The sequence below is a fragment of the Vicugna pacos genome, chromosome 10 (genome assembly GCF_048564905.1).
Source record: "Vicugna pacos chromosome 10, VicPac4, whole genome shotgun sequence".
Taxonomy (NCBI): Eukaryota; Metazoa; Chordata; class Mammalia; order Artiodactyla; family Camelidae; genus Vicugna; species Vicugna pacos.
This window is the reverse complement of record NC_132996.1, coordinates 10,000,001-10,020,867: the sequence shown is the minus strand read 5'-3', so window position 1 is coordinate 10,020,867 and position 20,867 is coordinate 10,000,001. Positions and strand designations below refer to the sequence as shown.

The 20,867-nt window shown below is 40.1% G+C and overlaps 1 protein-coding gene and 2 long non-coding RNA genes across 4 annotated transcripts in view; 2 read left to right on the top strand and 1 right to left on the bottom strand.

Moving 5' to 3' along the window:
* LOC140698636 (uncharacterized) overlaps positions 1–12,556 on the top strand; it is a 38,499-nt gene extending 25,943 nt beyond the window's left edge. Inside the window, exons 4-5 of the long non-coding RNA XR_012076408.1 lie at positions 940–1,085; positions 12,322–12,556. This is a non-coding gene — a long non-coding RNA (uncharacterized lncRNA). The remainder of the gene's footprint in view (positions 1–939; positions 1,086–12,321) is intronic.
* Positions 1–20,867, bottom strand: part of MAML2 (mastermind like transcriptional coactivator 2) — a 343,366-nt gene that overhangs the window by 8,444 nt on the left and 314,055 nt on the right. For both annotated transcript variants that reach the window (XM_072968935.1, XM_072968936.1), the window contains exons 3-4: positions 6,852–7,055; positions 1,180–1,291 (exon numbers count right to left, since the gene is read on the bottom strand). In XM_072968935.1, the coding sequence (XP_072825036.1) occupies positions 1,180–1,291; positions 6,852–7,055 (316 nt within the window). The remainder of the gene's footprint in view (positions 1–1,179; positions 1,292–6,851; positions 7,056–20,867) is intronic.
* LOC140698638 (uncharacterized) lies at positions 15,519–17,380 on the top strand. The gene is made up of 3 exons (XR_012076410.1): positions 15,519–15,584; positions 16,167–16,282; positions 17,273–17,380. It is a non-coding gene; the product is annotated as an uncharacterized lncRNA (long non-coding RNA).

Here is a 20,867-nt window from a genome sequence, read left to right as displayed (position 1 = left end):
CAGACAGAACTTGGGAAACTCGAGGACAAGATTGATTTACATGAGAAGGTGCAGAGAGTTCTGGGCAGAAAAGACCCGAATGGATGCTGACTAGAAGGTAGGGCAGCACAGGCTAGGTTTGAGAGAGGTTCTTTTGGAGTTCACAGTGTGGGAGGAGAGAGATTTTAAGGCCACCTATGTTGTATTGAGGGATCTATCAACTCACGGACATAGAAAACAAACTACGGTTACCAAAGGGGAAAGCGTGGGGGAGGGATCAATTAGGAGTTTGGATAAATTAGGATAAATACATATTACTGTATATAAAATAGATAGATAACAAGGATCTGCTGTACAGCACAGGGAACTATATTCAATTTCTTGAAATAACATATAATGGAAAATAATCTGAATAAATTAGGTAGAGGTATGTATATGTCACTTTGCTGTACACCTGAAACTAACATAAATCAACTACACTTCAATAGAAAACAAAATTAAAAAAAAACACACAGAAAAGGAAAGGAAAAAAGAAGAATCCTCATATGTGGTATTCTCCCATAACCACAGAAACAATAAAAGGTTTTGAATTTTACTTTGTTAATTTTCCAAATTTTAAATTTTTTGAGAAATATTATTGGAAAATTATGCAATAAAAAAAAGCTTAATTAAAAAAAGAAGTTTTGCTTTGTATTTTAAATGCAAGTCACCTTGGTAATTTTTGAGAGACTTCATAAAGACTTCATTTGCTTTTCAGCTGTTTCCAGGTGGTAGGGCTATTTGTCTTAGGGACATGAGCTCAAAGGTGAAGACAGAAAGACTGGGCTTCATGCGAGTTACAAATGTGACTAACAGGGAGAAATGTCTGCTTACCTTACACTATCTGGATCAAGATACGCTGTTGGGAGGAGCACGGTTGAACCTAGCAGTTAGAAAATATTTACCCTTTTTTTGACTCAGAGGTGGTGTGGTGAGCAGTGAAATATGTGATTGAGGAACAAGAATAAGCAAGAGAAACTGCTGAGTGGACTGAAAAATATTCAAGTTGGGTCTTGATCTGAACGTTAACCAGGAGCTGGAGAAGGATTCTAAGAAAGATGTTACAGGTAAGTAAGAGATGGGAAAGGAGGAAATACTGAACACTGAACAGTTTGCATCCTTCCGCAGTTAGGGTTTTTATCAGTTTTTAAGAACACTTACCAGAATACTGAGCAGTGGGCTGCACACTGCCTACGTTTCTTCTTTGGTCTTTATAATCTGGGGGTGGCCTTGTCAAATGTCTGTTTATCTGATCTTGCGGAGCAATTTTCTCCTTGAAAACACAAAGGAAAACATATTAAATCGCATTGTTACTTTCTCTCTCATAGAAAAAAAAAGTATAGATTGTTTTTCAGAAAAGCAAGAATATAAGAACAATTCCGCAGTCACAGTTGCGAATCACGGACCCTACTTTGTAGTTTTTATGTACGAATTGCAGCCATAGTGGCGAATTATGGAACTTATTTATTTATTTATTTGATTAAAAAAAATTTTGTTCTTTATTGAAGTGTAGTCCATTTATAATGTTAGTTTCCAGTGTACAGCAAAGTGATTCAGTTATACACACATACATATATATATATTTCAGATTCTTTTCCATTATATGTTATTGCAAGATATTGAATATAGTTCCCTGTGCTATACAGTAGGTCCTCATTGTTCATCTATTTTATATACAGTAACGTGTTTCTGTTAATCCCAAACTCCTGATTGATCCTTCCCCCACTCCTTTCCCCTTTGGTAACCATAGTTTGTTTTCTATGCATGGATCTTATTTAGAGACAAATCTTTTCCATTCAGTTTCCTGCATGGAAGTGTAATTTCTACCTCTCCTTAACATTCAACACATGCTTTGGGTCTAGTAAATACTCTCATTTTCTTTCTGTTCCAATGAGCTTTCAATGAGGATGAAATTTCTGTGGTTCCTGGGTTGGGTATCGCTATTTTATTTCATAGCACACCTGATATACTATGGTACCTACATGTAATTCTGGTCCCCTTGAGTGTGGGAGGCACAGGAGGAGGGTTGCCAGATACAGTGCAGGGCACTCGGGCATTCTGTGTTTTTATTTGCTAAATCTGGGAACCCTAGACAGGAGGAGGTGCAGGCACTATATGCATATTAGCTCATTTTCCTCCATCATAAACAACCATGGAAGGAAGGTGTGATTATCCCCACTTAACAGATGAGGCAATGGAGGCTAAGCAACTTGTCGAAGATCACACAGTGGTAGCACAAAAACCAAATCCTGAGTTAACAACTCAGGCTTTCCCACCACACAGCACAAGGGCCTCTCACTGTTCCGTTTTTTCAGCGCCCCATCCTCAGAGCCCAGAGATTCCCCAGACTCCTTTCTTTTCTTCCTTCTGGAATGGGCCACCTTTCGATCTTTAGAGGAGGTGAGCTTAGGGGCTCACAGAGGACCTGGGGGCATCCTTTTTAAATTGCCAATCCCTCAGCCAAAGACCATCAGGAACACACCTGTTGGGGTTATCACTTGCTGCAGCAAGGGAGACCGTACATTCTGGGGACCAGAGGGTGTCTCAGCTGGGGCGTGTTAGAAAGAAACTGTTATAGGATTTGGGCTTTGCTTGGGTGATTTAGGGAGAGTCTAACAAAGCTGAGATTTGTTCTAGGTTGTAAGCTGTCAGAAAGCGAGGTTGATTCTATGGCTATGTAGAGAAATATTTGTCACTCATTCAGCACAAGAGGGGAATTTTTGGTGTTTTGTGGGTTACACAGTGACCTTGTTTATATCTATTTTTAGATGAAATTATGAAGTGGCCTTCTTTTATCTCATTTTAACATGCTCTCAGAGCAACCCTGTCTGAGGTTGGTGTCCTGTAAAATGTTTATGTCCAACAGAACAAAACAGCCTGGGAGGGGTGAGGTGGGTGTAGCTCCGTGGTAGGGTGCATGCTTAGTATGCGTGAGGTCCTGGGTTCAATCCCCAGTACCTCCATCAAAAAAAAAAAAAAAAAAAAGCCTGGCTGTTGGGTGCCCTATCAGTTCTGGACATCAAGGGATGCTTTTTCTTTCTCAGTAGTGATCAGGGAGTTTTTTATAAATGCTTCACTGCAACTTTATATGTGCCCCAAAGCAAGCCCATTTTCAATGATAAAAACAATTGGCATAGGTACACAGAGAACAATATAATTATAGAAAAGTCAATAAATAGAAAAGAAAACCTTGTAACAGATAGATGGGAAAATTAGATGGAAGCCACATGTGGGATGCCTAACTTAGAACCCACTTAAACCATGTATTTCTCAGTTTTCCATCAAATTGCAATCCTTCTAAGTAGAATAAATCTACTATAGAGGGAAAAAAATGATCTTAAAACAACAACAAACCAAATTCAAATTCTTGTTTCTAAGGGAAAAGACTTGAAAGACTCAGGGATTTGGGGGCATCAAGTAATTCATATAAAACACAATTTTGATGAGCTAAGTGTAAATGAATCAGAAGCATATGGATTACATTTCTTTTAAATATGGGTTTACAAATTAAGGGAAAAAGTGGTTGGTGAAAGTCTTTCTGGTTTTGCCCAAACCCTAAATGTTTAAGAAACAGCTCGAGATGTTCCATGAACCCAAATGTGGCAATATTCAACCATTCCTACTTATAAACGATTGTGCAAGCTGACAGTTTTGGTTTTTATGCCAAGTGTGGACTTTCTGAAATCTTCTCTTTGTCAAAAGCATCAATCATTTTTTCTTATATATTTAAGAGTTTCTACTGTCTCTAAGAAAACAGAATTCAAGCGTGTGTGCGCGCGTATGTGTGTGTGATAATCGGACCCTTAGTTACCCATTTAAAGACTAGATTTTGAATCTGGATTTATTTTTATATATATTCAATCTAATTATTGATTTTTTTATTCTCCTGAGGGGCAAATTAGGTTGTTCAAAGGGTTAACATATACATCTCTGGTATCTTGAGTTTCTGAAAATCCTTGTTCACAAGTGAGTTAGCGTTAACGGCCTTGCATATGGACCATTATAGAAATGCCCTGTTGTCACTTGTGCTGAAGAACAGCAGAGACCAGACTCTGACGCCAAATGGAGACCACACCATTCGCAAGACCATGACTTTCCCATTCTATGCAAGTGTAAACTCACGGGCCCTTCCTGAGCTTACGTCTATGTGACATGAAATTTAACTTATCAACTCACGTCTTACGATAACCCAATATCTTGGACCCAAAAAGCTAATACAGGAATAATCTTCTGTTGCCCATATCTGCCCTGCTTCAGTTTCGCCATCTTGAAATGTGAGATGCGGGTAATTCCAGGACCTCCCTCGTACTCCCGTTGTAAGAACCAATCCTTTAATTCCATCAAAGCTCAGCATGGTGCCTGGCACATAGTAGGCGCACAAGACGTGTTGGAAATTATGATGCCCATTGTAGCAAGCTCTACTTATCTCTCTTCTTTGTATTTCTTGGTGGGAGAAGAATAGGGAGTAAGGATAACACACTTTCATGAGGAAATGTCTCAATTTAGGAGCCTCGCTGGCCTTGCCAACTGACTGCAAATGACTACAAGGCATATGCTAATGTAAAGTGGCGTCAAAGACTGTTTCTTCCTGGATATGCTAAAAAGCGCAGGCACCCTCAGTGGCAGCCAAACAGAACGGAATGTGAACGGTTTATAAAAAGTCACAAAAGCAGCAGCCTCACTCTCATTCACCTCTCACAGCCTGTGCCCCTGCCCTTTGCACCTGTCCCAGTGATGACTCATCCTGGCTCCGCGGGAGTTAGGGCAGCGCCAGGACAGGACCCTCACGGAACGTTTCCTTGCCTTCTAAAGAGAGCTGAAAACCCAGAAATTCAATCTCTTCCTGCTCTAAATCAACAAGTTAGTGGTATTGATGGGAATGATGAAAGAGGACCCAGTAAACCAAACATAGATTGTGTGTTTTTCTCTTCTACTGCCCTTGTTTCTAAGCTACTTAGTCTACAAAGATCAAAAAAAGGGAGAGTGGGTGGGCAGAATGAAATTTTCAAAACTATGATTTATAGTAGAAATTAGATCACTTAGTAATCTCGCCAGTGGTTCCCCTGTACCTTACACCTTAGGGCAGCACTCAAGGTCACCTATAAATTTCTCTCTCACTCTTCCTCACTCAAGGTCAAATACATTTATTTCTCACTCTTTCTTCTCACATGCCCTGGACTCCAAACTTAATGCCATTGGTCATTCCTTAAGAAACATAAATGATTGTTATGTTGTGATTTATACTCTTGGTTATGCATTAAACATAATACAATCTCAAACGAACCAACAAATACACACCTAGGCTGTACCTTTTGGTCTCTGCTCCACCCTCCACCTGGAATGGTGGACCACTCTAGCCATCAGAACCCTACGTCCTTCAAAGTCAAAGTCAAATTTTCTCTCTGCTGGGAGACAATCTACAATCTCTCTGGGGTGGATTTTACCTTTCCCTCCATTACATTTTCCCTCACTATGTTTATATCTTTATTAAAACGCAAATCTGAATTTAGTACTTCCTTCTTGAAAATGCTTTTAAGTCCTCTCCATTGCTTTTGACAAGGTAAATTTTGATTTACTAAGTATTATCTCCTGGTCGCTGGTTGCTGGCCTCCTGGACTTTCGCTTCCATATCCTCATGCACATTCTATGCCTCAGCAACCGTAGGATGAAGGAGACTTCATTGTCCCTGAGTCTTTGAACATGCTGGTCCTTCTGTCTGGACCCTCCCCTGTTGTTCCCTCCATCTCCTACTCCACCTTCAGATCTTCAGTAGATATAACTTCCTCTCTGAAACAGTTTCTGGTCATTCCCACATCACGGCATTTAACCACATGTATTACAATGGCCTGTTTATTTGACACCCCCTCCCCCCGCCCCATGGGCTCTAAGCTCCTTAAGGACAAAGACAGGGTTGTCTTGTTTATGGCTGTAGTCCCATCACAAATTAGTAAATACTCCCTGAGTGAATTACGGGGCTTACCACACCCAAGGTTGGAGTCTTACTGCAAAGCTCCTTGAGTGTAAAGTTTTTAAATTTTGTTTTTTGTTTTTTTTCTGCGTACCTTGGCTCTCTCGACCTGGAGATGGTCAACTTTGCCTCTTTCTTCTTTCTTTTGGCCAAATAGTTTGAAGGCAGAGAGTAAAATTTAGAGAGAGGGCTTTGGTCACAGGAGTCAGGAAGGGTTTGGGTCAGCTGTGGAACGTATGAGTTTGCGAATACAGAGGGGCGAGCAGATAGATACTGAAGCAGGGTTAATGCCTGGGTAATGTGTGAGAGCTAATGACCTTGCCTTTAAGGTAAGGCCATTTACATAGGGTGAAAGTGGAAAATACATTTTCACTTTTCTTAAAAAACATCTCCCATTCTGAGATGCTTTGTTTTGGAAGCCAAATCTTAAGTTCTGAAGCATCATGCTGGCTTTTAAAACTGCTGTTAAAACTCTTTTCTCTCTAAAAAATCAGTTTGGATTTGAGTTGATCAAAGTGTTGCCCCCCAGGGCTGTGGAACGACACTGGTGTCTTTTGCTGGATTCAAATGCCCATGTTGGTGATTCTGAACATTCCTGGGCTGGGCAGGGTGAGTTAGCTCAGGTGCCTGCATTCCAACTGTTCAGCAGCTGGTAAATCAAGTGGTTTGTTTTGTTTTGTTTTGTTTTGTGTTTGCCCCGCAGCGCTTTGCATGTATAGAATTAGCCTCTCTTACAGCCAGGACACCCTGGTTGCTGTCACATAGGTAGACCCAGAGAAAAGGGCAGAAAGCAGAAATGGAAAATAATGAATTCCCCCTGTTGGGCCAACAGGTGCGTGCAGTAGAAATTAGGAGAAGGTTTTACCGTGTCAACCAGCATCTGCTGCTGGAGGAGAAGCTGCTGTTTCTGCTCCAGGATCTGCCTCTGCAGAGTCTGTTTCTTTCCCATCAATTGCTGATTCAACAGTGATTGCTGAGAGTTCATGTAACCACTTCCAGTGTTTGGATTTGAGCAGGGGTTGGGACTTGGACTGGGGCCTGGGCTCTGGCCTACCGCAGACTGTTGGTCCTAAAAAAGAGAAGGGGCGGGGGTTGTGGGGGTGGGGTGGGGTGGAAAGCTACTGTGAATTAAAAGAAGAAAAAAGTCGTACAAAGATCATAAGCTTCGATTCTGAACATTTTTCAACTTGTTAAGATCAAACACGGTTAATGGGTTGGAGATCAGAGAACTATTTTTTTTTTTTAATGTAGAGAAAGTAATTGTATATCACAGCAACCAATGCAGCTGGGTTAAGGACATTAGTGCGCTGGAAAAGCTCCCAGATGACTCTGATGGTGGACCCTCCACATTCCAGAAGGCGTTTATGGAACCTCAAAGAAAATCACCATGAAAACATATGGCAAACTTCTCAATTGCTCAGGAACAAACACATCATAAAGTAACAAGTTCTTCCTTCTTCCTAAAGTTAGCACATGTCATTGCTAACCCTGCAATAAAAATCATTTCAATTCATGCGGTTAAAAGTTGAATAACCATTTTGGACAGAAGGGGCCTAGCTTTCTGTGATAAGGCAGTAAGACCTGTTGAGTTTATGTTTCACAAACACTGAAACTTGGAAGGGACTTCACTTTTCAGAGACTTGTTAATTTTTCTCCCTGATCGGTAAGTCAGGAATCTCTGCATTAATCAGTAGAACACCAACTGACAATAAGGAAGTATTGGTTAAAGACTCACAATTGCATATTAAACAATACTGGGTACTGGTGACTTGCCATTCTAATTTCAGGTCTCTACCAATCTTTAGGCATTGACCCCACAGGGCAGAAAGCTAAACCTAGCCAATATTTTCACTAATTCCCAATGGTGTGTTTAGGACTGAGCGGTACATGGCTGGGGTTATAAGAAAACTAGAAAACACAGTGCTCACTTTGGAGAATTTATCATCTAATTCAGGAAGAAATTCCATGCTTATGAGACAGGAGGGAAAGGGGCAGGGCACAGCCATTCAAGGAATGACACAGCAATTCACACCAAAATGGCAGAAGATTCAACTCCCGGTAGACCTTGAAGCTCAAGATGGCGGGAGGTTTGACTTCTAGTAGACCTTGAGCTTCATTATATGCTCATTGTAATATGTTAGCATGGTGAATAACACGCCCTCAGGTGCCATGACAGTTCCAAGACTAACCATAGAAGGTCAAAGAGTGGGCGGTGGCCCAGTTCCTGGGAATCCCAGCCCCTTCCTCAGGGTAGTCGGAATGGTCCTCCCACTTGTTGGCGTGTGGGGCTACCGAGCCCATAAAAACTGGCAACATCGTGCCTTGGGACGCCTCTCTTGCTCCCTCGTCTTCGGAGACGGGTCCACACTCTGTCTATGGAGTGTGTACCTACTTTTACTTTAACTTGAGCACCCAACTCCCACCCCTCGTGGCCTTTCTCTCGCCTCTTGAAACAGCCTGCACTCTATGCAGTATGTATCTCTCTAAATAAATCTGCCTTTATGCAACTGTGGCTCGCTCCTGAATTCTTTCCTGTGCGAAGCCAAGGACCTACACTTGGCAGGGCACGTCCCAGGGGCTCAGCTGAGACCTCGGACACAGCCCTCCTCGTGCCCCACATCCGTTCTTCCTGTATCACTTACATGTAAAAATACAGGAATATACAGAATCAAGTTTTAGATTAAAGATCCACACACTTGGACGGATATTAAATCTGTGAAACAGACGCCCGGCTTTGCTCCAGAAATTCTGAGGCAGCAGATCCGGGACATACTCAGGTGATTCTGAAGCTCATTGATCCGGGGAATGCTCTTTGAGACACTAGATCTGTGGGAGCAATGAAATGTAATTTTCATTCCCCAGCTGGACTGTGTGAGGTTATAAGAGATTAAAAAGATAAAGCAACGCCGGTGATGCCCGAGGAGCAGTGCAGGCACTCCAGTTGTGGACAGTCTCTGCTCTTTTATCTCCTTCTTTCTTTGGTTATCTGCTGAGCTAAAACAAACAAAAAAAAAAGCCACCAGTTCACAGCCTGGGGGTGCAGGAAACGTGGTCTTGCTTTAGCAATCGCTGGGGCTACAGAGCTGACCAACTGCCTCAAAAGCAGGGGATACAAAATAATCCTAAAATGACCACGCACTGAGGTTTATTTCAGGCCAGTCACTGTGTGCAGCGCTTTATGGGATTTATCTCATTTCATCCTCGTAGCACAACAAGGACCGAGAACTAGCATCATCACCCTAAGTTTGCAAATGAGAAACCTGCGCTCCGAGACGTCACTTCGCCGGAAGCAGTTAAGAACTTTACTGCGCGCTGTCAGCTCTCGGGTGGCACAGGAAAAGTTGAAGAGAAAGTTTCAGGCTTTAAACCTTGGCCAACCCAGCTGACCCTGCAGTAAATGTTGCTGAGTGCTCCGCTCAAGGGGGAGCAGCCTCAGGCAGGCAGGTGGGAGGGAGAGCTTTAGGGAGAAGGGCAGGGGTGCGGGGACCGGGAGGGGGCGGTCCTCTCCTCGGGTTAAGGAAAAATAATCGGAGTCAGCTCTGAGGCAGGAACATCCTCTGGGCAGCTGAAGGGAGCCATCCTCTAACACGTCTGCACCCAATGCCCAGTCAGGTCAGTCAGCGGGAAATCTACCATGGCTCTGGGCAAAGACTTCACTCCACGTGTCCGGCAACCACCAGGACTGTCTCCTGGACCCTGCTTCTTGCATGTGGCTTAAGGCTCAGCTCAGGGCCCTGACACTTGGTTCTTTGCTGTGCCGGTTTTTTTTTTTTTTTCTTAACATCCAAATATTTGTTAATAAGGCAACCAAGATACATTTACTAAGTATTGTGCCTTCATGTCCTTGTATGTAAAATGAAGGTAATTATATTAATGACATCATATTAGGCCAGCTGAAATTGAGAACAGTTCCAGGCCCTTAGCAGATATTAGATACATTTTAGTAATTAATACTTTCCTTATTTACCTATCTTTGTATTATTACTCTGTGTATGGCAGAGATGTTTTAAAAACAATTATTTTCGTGAAGGAGCTTATGCTGTAAGTGTACCTGGATTGCACATGTGGTGTATTTGACTTCTTTTGTTTTTAATTGAAGTATAACTGATTTACAAGGTTGTGTTAATTTCTGGTGCACAACATAGTGATTCAGTGATACATATATATATTCTTTATCATTATAGGTTATTACAGCATATTGAATGTAGTTCTCTGTGCTATACAGGAGGACCTTGTTGTTTAACTATTTTATGTAGAGTAGTTTGTATCTGCAAATCCCAGGCTCCCAATTTATCCCTTAGGGAGCCATGAGTTTGTTTCTGTGCCTGTGAGTCTGTTTCTGTTTTGTACCTAAGTTCATTTGTGCCATTTTTTTTCTTTTTAGATTCCACATATAGGTAATACCATATCCTTGTCTTTCTCTGACTTACTTCATTTAGTATGATAATCTCTAGGTCCATCCGTGTTGCTGAAAATAGCATTATTTCACTCTTTTTTTTTTATGGCTGAGTAGTCATTTTTTTAAAAACAGGTAGGCCTTTGTGCTCTCCTGTTGGCCACAGTCCCCACTATTTGTTGTTTTATTATATCTAATCTTTTCCCTCATTTCTATTACTTACCTGGACCCCCATGTTGGCATTTGAAATTAAGATCTCTGGCTTTTATTTTATCTGGGAATCTAAGATACACACATCACAAGACCCACATACAGTCAAAAGCAAAGCATAATAATTCCATTAGGTGCAATGATACCCACTAGTGCCCTAGGATTAAATCCAGATCTCCTAATCCCACATCTAGTCACCCCTGCATCCATCCACCTATTAATGCATTTGATAAATTTCACTGGGTATCTACTCTGTGCTGGGACAGTTTTCTATTTTTTAAGGATGAAAAAAGGATTTAGAAAGGGGGGAATGAAGAGAAAGAAAGGAGGTGGACAGAGTGCTTAATGTCGGCAGAATTGGTAAACATCAAAATAATTTCCAGGGAAATCTTGAAAACCACCCTCCACTAAGATTTATAAAAGATCAGCATGCCAAGAAAATGTAACTATGCCTCTTTCTCTCTCTGCCATCAAACAGATGGACTGTGCTGAATTTAGTTTCACTCCTTTACAATACCAAAAGATGTAACATAAGAGATAAGCTCGCTTCTGGAATTCTGTGGATTTTTAAACCTTGTCGTTTCCAGCCCATGGGATGTGCCGTATACTCTCACATACACATTCCTTCAGTTCAGGATGGAAGTAATATTTGGTGGCTGCTCCATTTTTTTGCCCTTATGTTAGCTATGAAACACAAAACACCTCCTTACACAGGCTTGCTGTCATTGCCAAGATACTGTGCCAACTTTAGTACATAAAATATTGTGAAAGAAAAATATGCTCCTATGTGTTGGCTTTGCTTTCCATATTCAGCCTCACTCTCTGCCTTACGCTCAGCCCATGTAGCACTTGACTTAATAGAAATCATCTGTGTCTCCCTCAACACTCATTTTTCTCCTCGGGAATCCATGAAGGTCATGGTAAAAATGGCACATCCTCAGCCCAGAGATGGAAGTGTGTGTGTGTGTGTGTGAGACTGGGAATGAATTAGGCTATTTCTACTAATGTAGTCTTTTATATGCTAGAAAACTCAGGTTTCTAGAGACTAGATCAAATCAGGAACTTGAATAACCTTTCATTTTGTGTGTGTATGTGTGTGTGTGGTTTTTTTTTCTGTTTCTACCAATAAACTACAGTAATTAATGCTAGCCTACAAAATAGGCTTCTGACTCTATCCTCTTGGGATTTAATCTCAATTTACATTCAATTTGCACTTACAGATAGTTTTCCACATCTGTGTGAGTGTGTGTGTGTGTGTGTGTGTGTGTGTGTGTATTTAAGATTTTTCTTTGCTGTGTGTCCCAGGAATATTTTATTTGAGGGGAAAGAAACACTGAAGCAAAAAGTAACAAAAGGAAATCAGACAAATCTGAGTCATTCCTGGGAAGCAGTCTTTGGTTCGGGGCAGTTCCTGTAGCTCTCTGATGATTAATTCTGCTGCCATTCTTATTTCATTTATTTCTTGCCTGCTTTAACTTCCATTACCACTGAGTTCAAGTTACATTTAGTCTACTATGAACTTCTTATATAGTACTAGTTAAGTCACTGAGTTAGGGTAGTATACCAAGTGCTTAAAGATGGTTAAAGCTTCTTAGTCCTTGTTTTAATCCAGCCCAGGATGACTAAAGCAATGAAAGCATGCCTGTATTCTTTTAATAAAGCTCTGCCAACAATCTAGCTATATTGTTCGAATGATTATCTTCACTCTACTCTTATTTATATTCAATAGGTATTTGTTGAGCATCTTCTAAGCATCAGGCATTCTTCAGACCTCGGGGATCAAAGGCCACACAGCCCACTGGAAAAATCCCAGCTTGTCTGCACTTCCAGGTTTTCCAACCAGGATATGGATGGGAGATTTGTCTTCCAGAATGGTCTCAAGAATGTTGGGAGACCATTTGGCTTATCATGTATATCATGACCAAACATTTTAGCTGGATAAATCAAAGGACGTTCACCAGTGAGTGGCAGTGTGTAAGGTTGATTTACGTGTATAGGAAGCTGGATGCATGTTTTAATATATGGAAAATAGGGTAAACGAATGCTTTCCCAAATTTGTTACTTTGTTGACTTAGGATCTTGTCCATATCTTCTGTATAGCACAGGGAACTGTATTCAATATCTTGTAATAACCTTTAATGAAAAAGAATATATGTATGTATATGCATGACTGGGACATGATGCTGTACACCAGAGATGGACACGTTGAAACTGACTACACTTCAATTAAAAAAAAAAAAGATCTTGTCCATGGATCACAACAGGAAGTACTAACAGAACCGGATCACAAACTATGCCTATAAAACCTGGCAGAAAATTAAGGGAACAGCTAAACTCTTTTAAGTGGGAACTCCTTTTCCTTAAAGGACAAATTACCAGTTCTTGTTATCACCTACATTTCTCTTACAGCCAGTCTGAAGTCCTTTTGAAAAAATGTCCAGATTAGAAATTAGAAGCAACCCCCTGCTATCCCAGCCCTAACAGCTAATTCATCAAGACCCTCTTCTTTAAAATTTCAGGCATAAAAATTTGCAGGAAGAGTATGTATGAAGAACACCTTGTAAATCTCAGTAACAAACACTAGAGTAGCAGTCTGGCCCCTAGGTCTGACTTTGACAAAACAGCTCTGTAAATCACAGTCAATATGTGAAAGATCTTTTTAAAAATGCTAACTAATAAAACTGCTAAGATTGCCTCTTTCTTTGACTTTAATAGGTTCTGTGAAGGAGGGCTGATTTCAGCCAAAGGTCGAAAGGGATCCAAATTAGACACGTCCTAAAACAGCAACCAAAATACCCCTGGTTTCACTGAAGTATGTTGAAATGTTAAGACTCGTTGAGTTCAGTCCATTATACCGTTAAAGCAGTTTTCTGGGCTGAACAGTGACACAGTAAGTTTCACAAAGCAAGCAGTTATCAGGCAGGTATTGTTCTCTTAATATTAAAAAAAAAAGTCTAAAAATATTTGTCTTGTTCTGGGCATCTGGGTAAAATGGCTCTCTGTTTCTCTTAACTTATTTTGGAAGGGGGCTATATATTGATCCCCCTGCCCCCACAAAAATGAAGTAAGTTACTTGGGATCCATGAGAGTGTTTTGGCGTGGAATGACTGCCCTTTCTTTTTCTTGGCTTCCAGAGCCAGGCATCTGCAATTTGCAAAACAAATTCAAGATAAAGTCCCCAGCTGGGCAAGTCTGTACAGTAGATCTTACAAACTGGTTTTCTGAATTCAATCAATCTTTCTTCTCTCCCCCCTCGCCTCTCCCTTCTCTTCTCCCCCTGTCTCAGTGAACTCACTGCCCGACTCTTCCCCGGGACTATTCATCTTCTGAACTGTCTACTTAGGAAGCCATTTGTCTATTTCTCTGCCTGAGAAACAAGTTGCCTTAACTGTTTCAGATTCCCCACAAGCTGGCCCTTCGGTTATTCATCTGGGGCACGGGTGGTGAGGTGGCTGTGGGTGGCTGGAAGAATCCAACGGTTCTGGTCTGACACGAAAACAACAATGACAACGACAACAGAACAATGATCAGGAAACCATCCAGGAAACAACTTTGAAACAGAAAGCCTGAAGGGCTAAAACGCTGCTATCTTCAGGTTTCCAGGCTTCTATTTCAAGGGTCACTATAAACTATGACACGACCAGTCAAATCCAGCTTGCCAACTTTTTTGGTAAATACAATTGTAATGGAACATAGCCACGCACATTCATTTATATATCGTCTGTGGCTGCTTCCACACTACGATGGAGCTGAATAGCTGTGACAGACACCTTTTGGCCCCCAAAGCTGAAAATATTTACCCTCTGGCCCTTTATGGAAAAAATCTGCTGACCCTTGCTCTATTTGGCTGTTCTAACCAAGTCATGCTGAGTCCTTTGGTCTTTTACATTAAAATGATAAAATGCCTTAGAGAAAAGTACCCAGCAATCCTCGGAAGGAACAGGCAAGTTGGGAATAAGAAATATCTGTCACAAGAGCTGCTTTCCAGTAGCCCTCCACTCCAGCTACCGTCACAAACAGCGAAAACCGAAAAGCAACGTGTTACAGATCTTTCATCCAACTGCATTTTGACAGATGAAGACACTGCCCAGAAAGGTTAAGGTATTGGCCCATACGAGGTCACAAAACCTAACTGAAAGATGAAGGACACATATCCAAATCCAGGAAGATGTCTTAAGGAGAAATGAATGGAATAAAATCTATTTGCTTGAGAGAATATAGCTTGTCTGATAGAGCTGGCTTGTGGGCAGGGTGGGGGGGTAAGGGAGATGTTGAAAGGTGGAACATGCAAACAGTGAAGGCTGTATTAAGATTAGTTTTTTTTTTTTTATCCTTTGCAACTGTAAACAGTAGCTGCTTTTCTCTTCTATTTAATAGAACATTTTTCTTCGCTTGCTCAGGACCTTCTCCACCCTGCAGGGAAACCCTGATAATATGTTTATAATCTGTTCGGTTCAAAAGATCAGAATGAGTTTGTGGTCACCGCCGAGTTCACCCTTCAGATGTTACCTAATTTTCAAGTCACCAGGACACTGCGTCTATTCTTAGCCTCTGAGGTGGACACTTCTTACGGGCTGGCTCAGAAGAACAGTTCCATGAGCGAGGAAGCAGCGTTTAGGTGGGAGAGTGGCCAGGAACAAAACGTCAGTGGGTCAGGGTGGAGTGGGAAGACTTTGGTAACTCAGGGGAAGGAATGAGAAATTTTTCTCAAAAGAGATACTCTTCAACTTTAGAAGGGCCCTTTGTGGCAGACCTGAAATTTCGGCTCTGTAAGTTAGCTTTTCGCTTTCTGCCCCTAGATCAGTGGTTTCAAACTTGTCTTTGGAGAACAGTGCTTTCTGAGGATTCCACAAAGCTATGGATTCTGTCTCTCCTCCCTGCCCCTCCAATACACATATGACTAACAATTTTGTTTGCAATTCTTGGCAGCTTACAAATCTCCTAAACATCCATGGACCTCAGGTTGAGAACTTTACCTCCCATCCCTCAAAGGTTAGTATCTCTGGAAGGAATGAAATGATTTTCCCCTTGGATACATCCCCTACACTGCACTCCCAGCTGAAACCATTCGTGGCTCTTCATTGCCTTTGGAATCAAGACCGAACTCCCCAAAATGGTAAATAAGTTTCTCCATGATCTAGCCTCTGTATCTTTCTCCAGCTCCATCTCTCAACATGTCAGCTCTTCACTTTATACCGTAGTGGTATTAAACCACTTGCGGTCTCCAAACTCATAGCGCTCTTTCTCCTCTCCACATTTTTGCAGATGCTCACATCCTCTCTGCCTGGAACATTCTTCCCCTGCCCCTCTGTACCAAGTAAACACCCATTCTTTCCAGGCTCAGCTCAGATGTCATGTGTTTAAGGAGTCTTCTCTGACCTCGCAAGGCTACTCAGTGCCCCTCTTCTGTTCTTCGCTAACAGCTGGTACCGACCCATTAGGTACCATTTGTCACTCCGTATCACAACTGCTTGCTTGTTGGCATCCATCTCCCTTTATAAATGCTAAAAGGCTGGGATGTCGACCAGGATATTCCTAGGGTATAGTGGGCTCTCCATAAATTTTTTTTTGTAGAAATAAATACACGAATAAATGAGGAAGAAGCGTGAAGTAGAAAATGGGGACAGAACTTCCTGCTGGAAGACACATGGGATAAAAATGATCTTTTCAAAGGCACCTGGAAAGCCAAGGTGAGAGAGAAAGCAATGGTTGAGCAATATTATTAAATCCAGTGTTGCTTTTATGGGTGTGTCTCCTTAGAGAGGGCCTAAAGGATGTATGAGAAAGGAAAGGAGCTAGTGGTGAGTGATGATGGAGGTTGTGACAATGATGATGAGGCGATGACCGGGTGTCTGCACTGTAAGAAGGACCCTGATGGAGCACAATGTCTACTAACAGTTGTCATCTTTTGAAAGCCATGTGCCAGGCCATGTGCTGAGGGTTGGACATTTTTACTCATTTAATCTTCACAATAATTCTGTTTTAATTATGATTCCCATTTTTAAGATGAGGAGAGAGGTTAAGAAATTTGTCTCTCTCTCTTTTTTTTTTTTGACATGTATGCCTGTATAATGCAAGGTATTTTGAAGGCTTAATAAAATCTGGTAAAAGGCAACATATTTAAAAAAATATTCTTCTGCTCTAAAAGCAATTTGGGTAGGCAGCAACAGTGAAAACAGGTATTCTGGGATCAGACAGAGCTAGGTTCAGATCTCAAGTCTACTTTTTTGTATGGGGATAATAATATTTACCTCAGAGGGTGGTTATTAAGAACTAATGACAAACAAGGTTCCACTGCATAGCACAGAGAACTATACTCCAAACCTTGTAGTAACCCGTAATGAAAAAGAACATGAAAACGAATATATATGTATGTGTGTATAACTGAATCACTATGCTGTACACCAGAGACTAACACATTATAAATCAACTATACTTCAATAAAAAATAAAAATAAAAAATGAATTGAATATCAGAAAAAAGAACAAGTGACAAAGTAAGCAAAATGCTTAGTATAGCAGTATCAGGCATGCAATAGACTTGAAATTGATATTCGTATTCCCTCTTAAGTCAATTTGATATTCACTGAATATAAGTATAAATATACATTTAAACATATACACACACACACAAAGCACGGGAGGCACGGGGCTAACTAATTTACAATTTCTGATCATCAGGTGGTGAGGAGAGTGTGGTATTTGTAACAATACCAGCAATAAACCAACAGACAATGATCAGCCAGAGAAGAACTCGGTGACTTGAATTTAGCAACAGCTAAGCATCTGCACCACCGCCTCCACCACCTAAACTGAGATTAGAAAATTGTGTTCACGTGCAATTTTATCTTTTGTTGAGTTTATTTCTGTAAATTGTTTTGATATCAATCCCCTCTTCTTCTCTCTTTGGTATAATGCATAACACTTAAGCTTATACCTCCTCTTTATAAAAACATTTGTTTCAAATGGACATACATCAGGAACCGGTTTTACACACTAACTTGCGCTATTCCTCTAGAAATGTTTGGACGGTGGTATGGTTTCGGATGGGATAAGTTATCAGCATTTTCTGTTCTCATTAAAAGTGAAAGCAATCCAGTAACAAGTAGTAATGGAGCATCAAGAAGGGATAAATGACACCACAGTTCAAAAGGAAGAAAATCCCTTTGGAGGGGAGGGGTGTGTGTACGTATGTATGCATGTACGTATGTATGTATGTATGTATGTATGTATGCATGTATGTATGTATGTATTAAGTTATTTATTTAACAGGGGGTACTGAGGATTGAACCCAGGATGGCTCTTAAATCAAAATAATGTCCAAATCATGGAGGGGATGATATAGCTCAAGTGGAAGAGTGAATGCTTAGCATATACAAGATCCTGAGTTCAATCCCCACCACCTCCTCTAAAAGTAGAATAAATAAACTTCATTACCTCCCACTCAAAAAATTAAATAAGTAAATAAATTTTAAAAGTATATAGGCTTTTTTTCTTTGTGAAAAAAAATAATGTCCAAATCATGCATGAAACAAATCTGAAATTTTTAAGAACTGATTTCCAAAGATAGCTTCTAATACTCTGAAAAGAATGTAAGATTTTTTCCTTTGGAAATAGAACAAAAACCAGCATGGAATTTTGACTCTGAAATTTTACTTTACTAAGGATTTTATAGACTATTTTTAGCTTTTTATCTCTTTAAGATAGAGACGTGAGAAATCTAAAAAAATTCTCACAGATCTCATGACGAAATACTATAGTGATGAAAAATGTAGCTTTTGTAGTCAGAATGCCTGGATTTAAATATTTCCTCCACAGTTTGCTAATTGTTCTAGGGCAAATTGTAAGTCTCTATGTCTCAGTTTCTCAAGTATTAAGGAGTAAACAGTAGTGCCTTCCTCATACGATTGCTGTGTTAGCTAAATAAGATTATGCAGGTAAAATTTATGGCACAGTCTGGCTCATAGCAAGTATACAGGAAAAGTTAGCACCTATTTTAAACTATTATTTTCTTTGACAAATTTTACTTCTTCTTACACACTATGACATCCTTTTATTACCTCTTGTAGGAATCTGTTTCATGTGACCTATGAACCTTTTTAATTTTGTAGTCTTCTCTTTTTAACCTCTCCAGGCCTTACTCTCACCAACTTGAAGATAGGGAAGTTAGATCAAAATCTCCAAATTCCATTCCAGGGCTAGAATTGTTGGAATTCCACTTTTATTGAGTCAAGGTGACAATAAATACTACTGTGATGAAATAATTCGATTTCTTTTTTTCCCCACGAAGTCTAAAATGCACCTAACACTACGATATGCAGTGGTTTTCCATATAGTGAACAAATACGAGATTGATCCGGTTGGGAGTGTAGAGTGAGGAACGAAAGTGAGGAAGATTACTGGTGATCATCTTCTGAACTGATTGACTTAAGTGAACTGGGAATAGAAATGCTGAAAAGTGTATTAAGCTGAACTCTGGACCCCTTCATAGCCTTCCGTGTGGAGTGCACAGTGCAGGACTATATAGCTTTGCTCAAAATATCGGACTTCACAGAACTGATTCTGTAAAAGGGTCTGTATTTTTCCCTAATTCTGTAAAAAATGCCTACAGAATATTTTGCTAGAGATAATTTTTGTGCTTTGAATATCCATTCTGCACTAACGTATTGACCTACAAAGTAGCCTACGAATTCTGACATATCTCCTCTTCTGAGAAATGAGGGGTTATCTTGGTAATTGCACTGATACAGTAGAGCGACTATGGTCCATGTCCTCAAATGTGTCCTCCTACTCTACTGTGACATGATTAGCTATTTTTGAATGTATTATTATAATGACCACATAGGACATTAGAAAACGAGCCATCTGTTCTCTGTTAAATGCAGCCCTGAAGTCTCCCTTGGATTAGGAAAGCAAGCCACGAAATACTTCAGTGGGACTTCAAAAAAGCTGAGTTCTCCCTAATAACCACTGTGGGATGAACTTCAAAAGATTAGAGGTTTCACTTGGATCAATGCCCAGAAAATCAGGTTATTTAACAAATCTTATTTATGCAAACTATACAAACACATTTTGATCTGCAGAGTACCAAAATAATGTCTTAGAAAGATGATAACCTTAAATGAAAAGTCTACCGCCGACGAATGAGGAAGGTCAACTTTCTTTGGTGTGATTATCTTGTCTGTCTACATTGATCAAATCAGGGAGGGGGGTATAGCTCAGGGGTACAACGCACGCACGAGGTCCTGGGTTCAATCCCCTGTACCTCCATTAAATACATAAATAAACCTAATTACCTAATATCCCAAAAAAACCAAACAAATAAGTAAACAAATACATTTATCAAGTAAGCCGTAAAACTATTACCAGATCTGCTGTTACTTTATGGCTATGAATCTAGAAAGAAGTACCATAAACCTTTTCTTAACTGCGTTGAGTAATAATATAAGGGCTATCTAGCACGCGTGCACGCGCGCACACACACACACACGCACAAATTTTAGTTTCTTGGTTTCTGTTGTTTGGAATTATAAGGTGGAGTAAAGAGTCTTAAATTATTTTTAGCTGTCAATCACCTTTTAAGACATTTTTTCATCTACAAGCATTTCTCCTATAACTTTGGGTTCACAAGCTGACTCTGCAGATTAATTCCTCTGAATAGAGAATTCAGAATAAAGTAGGTCTATTTTGGCATCTGTCCAACATAGGTGACTGGTATTGCTTGAGTCCCAAATAGATCTTGTGTTTCTTTCATAGACTATATCAATTATTTATTTACATGTATGTTTTCTCTTCGTACACTATTACTACTTTAAGAATACGAACTATTTTATGCATTGATGCATTCTTGTCAGCACACGTAAGGCTGACATACTCAGTATATATTTGTCATTAAATAAATAATGAATAAGTAATTACTTGCAAATCAGATATATGTAATTGATAACATGACTTCAAATTATTTAGCTGTTATTAGAAAGTAACATACATATCAAACATTTCAGTGAAGGCAAACATCAGCATCAAATATCACATAAAATGTTTTGCTCAGGAAGATTTGTTATCATTTGTCAGTTCAAGATATTATACAATCTTTTTATGATTAAAACGTTGAACTTAAACTTAGCACGTACAGCGTTAATGTGAACTTTTAACCTTCTTTTCTCAGCAATTTGGGTAGGTTGATTGTATTGGATTCTGTTACTTGTAACTGGAAACAGATCCTTGATTTGAACATAACTGTCCAGTGATTTTTCAACTGGGTAAACATTTGTGG